The sequence below is a fragment of the Podarcis cretensis genome (genome assembly GCF_951804945.1).
Source record: "Podarcis cretensis genome assembly, chromosome: 13".
Lineage (NCBI taxonomy): Eukaryota > Metazoa > Chordata > Lepidosauria > Squamata > Lacertidae > Podarcis > Podarcis cretensis.
The window spans coordinates 18,941,634-18,949,924 of NC_137182.1; the positions used below are offsets into that span (position 1 = coordinate 18,941,634).

The following is an 8,291-nucleotide window of genomic DNA, read 5'->3' on the forward strand; positions in this document are numbered from 1 at the left end:
TTCAAAGTGTAATCAAATAATCAGCTAGTTTAACCAATTAAAAAAACATTCTATCGACTAAAAAGTTAATGCCAAAAGGTGTACCAATTAATTGGGCAGGGTTTAGTTGTTGTTTTAAGTCACTTTTAATACAAATATGGCAGATGGGCAATTTTAAAAAGGATTTGCTTTTTTGCTTCAGAACGATAGTTTTCACTCAAACGCAGAATTATGCATATCTAACTGATTGATTAATCAACTACTGGAATGAACTAAATGTCATGCAACCGAGGCTACAGTCTCCCCAGGGAGTAAGTCTCATGAAACTCAATAGACTTTACTTTGCAGTGAACATGCTAAGATTGCACTGTAAGACTTTTTTGCAAGCCGCTTTGAGGTTTTCTACAATCAAGCGCGGTATATAAATTTTGTGAAGTAAAAAACATAAATAAATAAATACGACTGCAATCCCTGTACACACTTCTCCGGGACTAGCTGAGCTGAGCGGAAAATTGCGGTGTGAACCCCCTCTTAACTACTAGTTTGTTTTCCTGAACGAAAAACTCTGGTACTTGAAGACTTAAGAGAGGAGTTAAAGAGATAAAAGGTTTTACATTTACAGAACAAAATTGGTAAAATAAAGGATGTGTCAGGAAACCTAGAAACACTTAACTTACATTTATATATTAAATTCAGTGTATTTTACAGACTTTTAACAAGATGGTGAACGTACAGCTTCTTTTCAGTTCTTTCACTTCAGTTCCTTAAACTTATTTGTATAGGTGCTACACCTTAATAATACTTTGGTTCTTATACAAGGTGGTACTTTCCCAGCCTTCTATAAAACGCACTCCCAAGGCTCCTCTATCAGTATAACAGACCCAAAGAGATCACCACACCCTCTCCTGACAGTTTTGGGGTTGCACCGCGAGGTTTTTTGTAACTGGGCGACATTGCTAGTAAATACAACACTAGTCCATTTAACCCACGGCAAATGCTTTCCCCTAACTTGAGAAAGGTTCAAACAGTGCAAAGGAAAGTCTCTCAGAACCTGCCGCCCCATCCTGGGATCGTAGGCTTGCTTGGCTTGCCTGCAGGAGTGCTGCTGGTTACTATTATGAGAAGGGACTTCGCTTTGCACATTTTGACCGCTAGATTAAAAATTTCCTGCAGTCAGACTTTTCTAGTGATCAGGATGCCGGTGGGTGACTGACATCCAAGCGCCTTTATATACAGATACGAGAGATGATTTATTAGCTGTGAACGAAGGATCGGAGTATATATTGAGGCAAAGAAGTATCAGCTATCATAAATGATGTAGCCATCTGTTGACGGGGGAGGGGTGCAGAAAGGAGGTGAGATGGTTGCCCCTCATCTCATTATTTCTATATGTGTAATATATGTGTGTGGACAATACTGAAATTTAATTTCCATCATAATTTCATTATTATTATTATTATTATTATTATCATCATCATTATCATCATCATTATTATCAACATCATCATCATTATTATTATTAGCAATGGCCACACTAATATCAAAATACATCCATTTTACAAAATAACACTGAAATTAAAGAGGGGAGGCAGCACCGGAATAGAATTTATTCAGCCTGAAATGTTCCAGTCAAAATATTTGCAAGCGGCACCGAAAAACAAAAGTGGAAAAAGCAGACCTCTCCACATGCTCTGTTCTTAAGAATTCACCTTGCTTTAAAGTTTAATTGAAATTTCTTGGGATCCATAAAGTATAATAAACACAAAGAAGCATAACCACATATACAAAAGAGAAGCTCAGAGGGGAAGGATTTGAACCTGATTCCTAATCTGACAATCTAACCACTACTCCACACTGTTTTTCTTGACAAGTCTTTTATAGGGAGGCGAGATTCTTAGCTAGGGGAACAAAAACTGATACGAGGTCTCTTCCCTCTGTTTCTCTCATATTTTAAGGCATATTCCTAATTGCAAACAATTTGCTCTTGCTTGTTTCAGCCTCTTAGAATGCAATGATGGGGGGGAAGTGCCTTGTCTTGAATTTGAGGCGGCAATAGAACATCCATATTTTGGGGCGTTTTAGAGACATGCTTGGCACTCTGCCACACCTCTTTGCAGCCTGTCTCTAGTTGCCCCTTCCATGCGGGATGTGAGTGTGTGTGTGTGTGTGTGTGTGTGTTTGCAAAAGACCCACTTTTGGTGGGCCTGATGTGCCATTTCCTTTTATATATATATATATATATATATATATATATATATATATATATAATTATTTTCCACAAAAAATATGTATATAACACATCACAATTTCAACTTTAACAAATTTTCCAGTTTTAGACTTCCCTCAGCCTCTCTGACAATCATCCAAATTCAATTTTTAAGTACACAGTTCTTAAATTCATTATTGCCTTTCGAAAACCATTTGAAACCTATTTTTCTTTTTTGCAATATTTCTTTAACTTTTACAGAGCTTCTTTAAATGCCACTAACGTTATTTCTCTATCACTTATACCTTCCCAATAGTCCACCAACTTTTTCCAGTCCTCAATAAACTTTTGATCTTGTAAATATCTGATCTTCCCCGTCAATTTATCCAGTTCTGCATAGTCCATCAACTTTAATCTCCACTCCTCTACCATTGGTACTTGTTCTTGTTTCCAATTCTGGGCCAGTAATATTCTCGCCGCTGTTACTGATGTGCCATTTCCAAATATTTCCTGGAGCAGCTTGGGAAGGGAACACACACGAGAGAGAGGCAACGAACGCAGTTCTCTGCTTAACATTTGTCCGAGATCTGAACACACCAGGCCCGCACGATCTAAGAGTGGCTTTATTCCGACCACAGATTCTTCGATTTCCATTCTTCGTTAGCAGGGACCGCACAAGGCAGCTCAGAAGCCCCACACGGAAGCATGCACAAAAGGCAGATTCTTACATGCACAGGAGAACCCAAAGGCAAGGTGATGAGGGACCCAGGGACCAAAACCACCCTATTGTTTCTCAAAGCACTGTGAGATTGTGGGAAACATCCAACCATCACCACCCTCAATGGGTGCCGTCGGGCCCCACTCAGCAGAAATATCGCGAGGGTCCCCAAAACACCAGCAGGGCTGACTTTACACACTGCAAATTACATAATCGAATACACCATAGCTGTCAACCTTCCCTTTTTTTACGGGAAATTCCCTTATTCCAGTGCCATTTCCCGCTGCTTCCTGCTGCTATCCCGGATTGTTAGATATCCCGTAGACTGTCCCCAGGACAGGTGAGGCTGCTGATCCCTTATTTTCGAGGCTGCTGATCCCTTATTTTCAAATCTGAATGTTGACAGCTATGAATACACTTTCTATAGAAGCCCCCTTCCCACTGTACGGTTATTAAATCTGGAGTCTAAAATTACCAAATTGCACCACGGATCCACCCTAATAGGCCCAACATCCACTTTTCTCTCTCTCCCTCCCTCCCTTATATTTTATTAAAAAGGGTTCTTCAGCATCTCTGCCTAGGTGACCTTTATGACACACCTAAGGACCCTTACCAGGCTTGGCGGGTTCAGGCATGGCTGTAATCTCTGGGCTGATACGCTGTGCCTGTCTGAGTTTGGGATCTCCCTGGAGAATGCACTTGGCTGGGTCGCTTTAAAGACCCAGCAAAGGGGACACTGAGAAGGCGTCACCTGACCCCCAGGGACCATTGCCAAATTCCAGAGCTGTGGCATAAACGTCTTCAAATCCCGGGCTTGGCCTTACTAGAAAAAGAACCCAGCTGGTGGGATGGGAGGGAGAGGGAAAGGCGGCCAGGAGCCAAGTCAGACTCAGATTTGTTCAAGGGAACAGAACCTCCATGAAAAGGGGCATAAATATTTCCCAAAACATTACTCCTTTAAGACACAAAACAAAGGAAACCATAACAGCCACAAGAAAATCCTTTAAAAATAATATTTTAAAAAATGATTTTTTCCTAATAAAAGAAAGAAAGAAATTCCTTTTAAAACCCACTGCTTACATACCCACCAACATTTCTACAATGAAAATAGGGTCTTCTATTATTATTATTATTATTATTATTATTATTATTATTATTATTAAAGACACAAAACAAAGGAAACCATATTGGCCACAAGAAAATTCTTTAAAAATAATAATCATAATTTTTTTTCCTTATAAAAGAAAGAAATTCCTTTAAAAATCCACTGTTTACATATCCATCAACATTTCTCCAATGAAAATAGGGACTTCCATTGTTGTTGTTGTTGTTGTTGTTGTTGTTATATCTATATCTGACCAGGTTGCTCCAGCCACTCTGGGCAGCTTCCAACATATACAAAAACATAATATAACATTAAACATTTAAAAAAACTTCCCTAAACAGGGCTGCCTTCAGGTGTCTTCTAAAGGTTGTATAGGTTAATTATCTCCTTGGCTCGGTGGGGGGGGGGGGTTGCAAAACTCCATATCGGCCAACACTTCTCTAATGAAAAGAGAGATTTTCCAGGATAAAATCAGAAACCAGGATGGCTTCTGCAAATCTGGCACCGCCCCTGGAAAATACACTTGGAGTGTCTGTGTTTATCATAAAAGAGCGAGCAAGCTTTTCTGAGTTCTCCAGAATTCTCCATCATCAGCCACTACCCTGACAAAGAATTCTGGATAATTCAAAAGCTTGCTCTCTATTTTGCAACGTTTTGGTTTGACCTAAAAAGATAAGGTATTGCCCATCTGCGGACATTGGAGCCCCTTAAGGCAGTGCTTAATAAACTAAAGTTGTACATTTATTTTGATTATTTGTTTCCCCGCCATCCCACAGTTCAGAGAACCTAAAGGTGGCTTAGGTAAAGGTAAAGGTAAAGGGACCCCTGACCATTCGGTCCAGTCGTGACCGACTCTGGGGTTGCGGCACTCATCTCACTTTACTGGCCGAGGGAGCCGGCGTACAGCTTCTGGGTCATGTGGCCAGCATGACTAAGCCGCTTCTGGCGAACCAGAGCAGCGCACGGAAATGCCGTTTACCTTCCCGCCGGAACAGTACCTATTTATCTACTTGCACTTTGACGTGCTTTCGAACTGCTATGTTGGCAGGAGCAGGGACTGAGCAACGGGAGCTCACCCCGTAGCGGGGATTCGAACCACCAACCTTCTGATCAGCAAGTCCTAGGCTCTGTGGTTTAACCCACAGCGCCACCCACGTTACAGACTTCCAAAGAAGTCTAAAATGCCAGTAGCAAAACAAATCAACACAGCCTTAAAACAGCAAATAAATTGGTGGAGAGCAGCTAGGAGCGAATCAATATGAATGGCCATTAAACTCGAGGCCCAAATTAACAAGGCAGCATTTGAAAGATAATAATGATAACGGGCAAGTGCAGTTATTAGGCCAAGAGTTTACTCTCTAGGGGTGTCACCATAGAGAAGGCCTTACCTTCAGCAGCCAAATATCTGATCTCTTGGCAAGTAGGACATATAACCTCCATGGAAGATCTTCCTTCCGGTGCAAAGGTCCTAGATGTCAGTCACAGGCAGTCTTGCCAATAGACAAGTGTTAGGTTGTGGCTGGCCCAGGGTGAGAACTTCAGTACATAACAAGAAGAATTATGGCAAATGGAGTTCTCGGTGCCCATGGCCTGAAAAACTATCACCTTCCTTTCTTCTTCAAATAGCATTTGATGGTGCATTGTTGTTGTTGTTGTTGTTTAGTCGTTTAGTCGTGTCCGACTCTTCGTGACCCCATGGACCAGAGCACGCCAGGCACTTCTGTCCTCCACTGCCTCCCGCAGTTTGATCAAACTCATGCTGGTAGCTTCAAGAACACCATCCAACCATCTCATCCTCTGTCCTCCCCTTCTCCTTGTACCCTCCATCTTTCCCAACATCAGGGTCTTTTCCAGGGAGTCTTCTCTTCTCATGAGTTGGCCAAAGTCTTGGAGCCTCAGCTTCACAATCTGTCCTTCCAGTGAGCACTCAGGGCTAATTTCCTTCAGAATGAATAGGTTTGATCTTCTTGCAGTCCATGGGACTCTCAAGAGTCTCCTCCAGCACCATAATTTGATGGTGCATTAGCCCTGGTAAAGAAAAGGTCACTCGCATCCACGCCAGACATTTAAAGCAGTCTTATGCCACTTTAACAGTCATGGCTCCCCCACCCCCAATAATCCTGGGAACTGTAGTTTGTCACAGAGCTACAAACTCCATTTCCCAGGATTCTTTGGGGGAAGCCATGACAGTGATCTGTTTTTCTAAGACAGCCTTCCTGTTCCTGAACTGCAAGCTTAGCAATTTCCATTAAAACAATGCATTTGTGTGTGTTTTATGCGTTTTCGGGCACACTTCTGCCTATTAAACACATTTTTTTTTGAAACACTGGTTGCAGACCCTCTAAGTGTCCCTATTTTCCAGGGACAGCCCCGGATTTACAGAAGCCATCGTAGCATCATGGACTACTGCCATGAAGTCTTGCAATGATAATAACAATAACAATAATAATTTATATGCCACCAGCCACTCTGGGTGGCTTGCAACAATTTATTTTAAAAAACCACAGTAAAACATCGAACATTAAAAACCTCCCTAAACAGGACTGCCTTCAGATGTCTTCTAAAACTCAGATAGTTGCTTATTTCCTTGACATCTTTTTTTTGGGGGGGGGGCCTTCCCAAAATCATACTTTATTTAGAGTTCAATTATAACAAAAAAAAAACCCCACAATAACTACTACATCAATTCATTACAACTGAACAACTTTAACAATAAATAAACAATAACTGAAAAATTACAAAACATCATTTTTAACTGACTTGTTTTCATATTTAACTTTTATCTCTTTATCTCTTTCTTAGCAGGTCCAAAAGGAAAAGACCAAAGAAAGAGGTACAAAAAATGAAAAAAATAAGAGAGAGAGAAAAATAGAAACAATTAACAAATTTGGAAGATTGGCAGGATTCAAAATAAAGTTTATTTCCTTGACATCTGATGGGAGGGCGTTCCACAGGGTGGGCACCACTACTAAAAAGGCCCTGTGCCTGATTCCCTGTAATTTCACTTCTCGCAGTGAGGGAACCACCAAAAAGGCCCTCAGAGCTGGACCTCAGTATCTGGGCTGAATGATGGGATGGAGATGCTCCTTCAGGTATGCACGGCCAAAGACCTGTATAATGGCCCTAGTACTCATTCCCTTCTCTGCGTGAGGTCCCACAAATGCCACAGCCAGTCAGGAAAAGACAGTTTCGGGCAAGCAGCAGCGTAGCGTGGGTTGTCAGCACCCGGGGCAAGGCAAGTAATTTGCGCCCCCTAACCCGGGGCAAGGCAAGTAATTTGCGCCCCTAACCCCTAACCTGCCGCCGCTGCCAGCTTCTTCTTGCTGCTGCCTGGGCTGGGGTATTTACGGCAAGGTAGCCACGGCGGCGGCGGCGGGTCCATGTCGGGTGATCTGAGGCGAGTTGCCGCTGGCGCTGCCACCCAAACGACGCCGCTTGCCCGGAGGAGGGCAGAGAGGCGAGGAAAATGCAACACGGCCCAGCAGCTGCAGCAGCAGCAGCAGCAGCAGCAGCGGGGCTGTGAGGAGGGGCTGCCTGGCGCACCCTCCGCGGCCCCGACGCACGGGGACCGCGGCGAGCGCTGAGAGCCGCTGCCTGCCGGATGCCTTCAGCCCGGAAGCGCACACAGATCGTCGGTTCCGCGAGACATGGGGCTCTGCTACAGCCTGCGCCCGAGGCTCTTTGGCGACTCCGGAGGCGGCGAGCGCGCCCCCCCAGACGTTGCGCCCGGTGCGGCCGGCACCCCCTGCACCCCCACGCTACGCCACTGGGGGCAAGACATGTCCACAGAGTGACTTGGTAGAAGGCAGCTTCGTTCACAGCCCAGCTCATCTCCTTCACCTGCATGAACAGCGACGCCAGGTAAACCTTACAAATGTGACAGGCAAGGCCAAGAATGTAACACCATTACAGAGAAGGGCCTGTCTGTTTCAAGAGAGGCCAGGAATAGCCGGCATTCTCGCTCTCACTGCCAAATTATGGGACAAGGATTTGAAACTTCCTCTTGGAGAAGATAAACGTATCGAAGGGTTGGTGGTGGAAGAAGGGAAGGAGTGGGACAGAACAAACAGCCACATTTGCTCACTCCCATTCCCTGCCAGGTTCCTGTCAGACCGCCATTGAAAGAAGGTTGTGGAAATATCCTTCTTGGTACACACAGTTTTTTGGAATCCAGACTTCTGCGAGGGATTGTCTCAGGTTAGGATTTAGTGCCCCCGTGTGGCCACAGGAGAGCATCTTGTTGGGAAGCCGTGAGTAAGGGCATGCAAAACCAAAGGCCAGTT

At 43.8% G+C, this 8,291-nt stretch overlaps 1 protein-coding gene across 3 annotated transcripts in view; it reads right to left on the bottom strand.

The window, feature by feature from the left end:
• The window catches only part of MYBPC2 (myosin binding protein C2), a 76,603-nt gene extending 71,140 nt beyond the window's left edge, over positions 1-5,463 (bottom strand). For 2 of the 3 annotated variants that reach the window (XM_079949301.1, XM_079949300.1), the window contains exon 1: positions 5,397-5,463. In XM_079949301.1, coding sequence (XP_079805427.1) covers positions 5,397-5,448 — 52 coding nt within the window. In that variant the 5' untranslated portion in view covers positions 5,449-5,463. Of the gene's footprint in view, positions 1-3,516; positions 3,646-5,396 lie in introns of those variants that run through there. The other variant, XM_079949302.1, reaches the window with a different exon arrangement.
• Between the last annotated feature and the right edge of the window lie 2,828 nt (positions 5,464-8,291).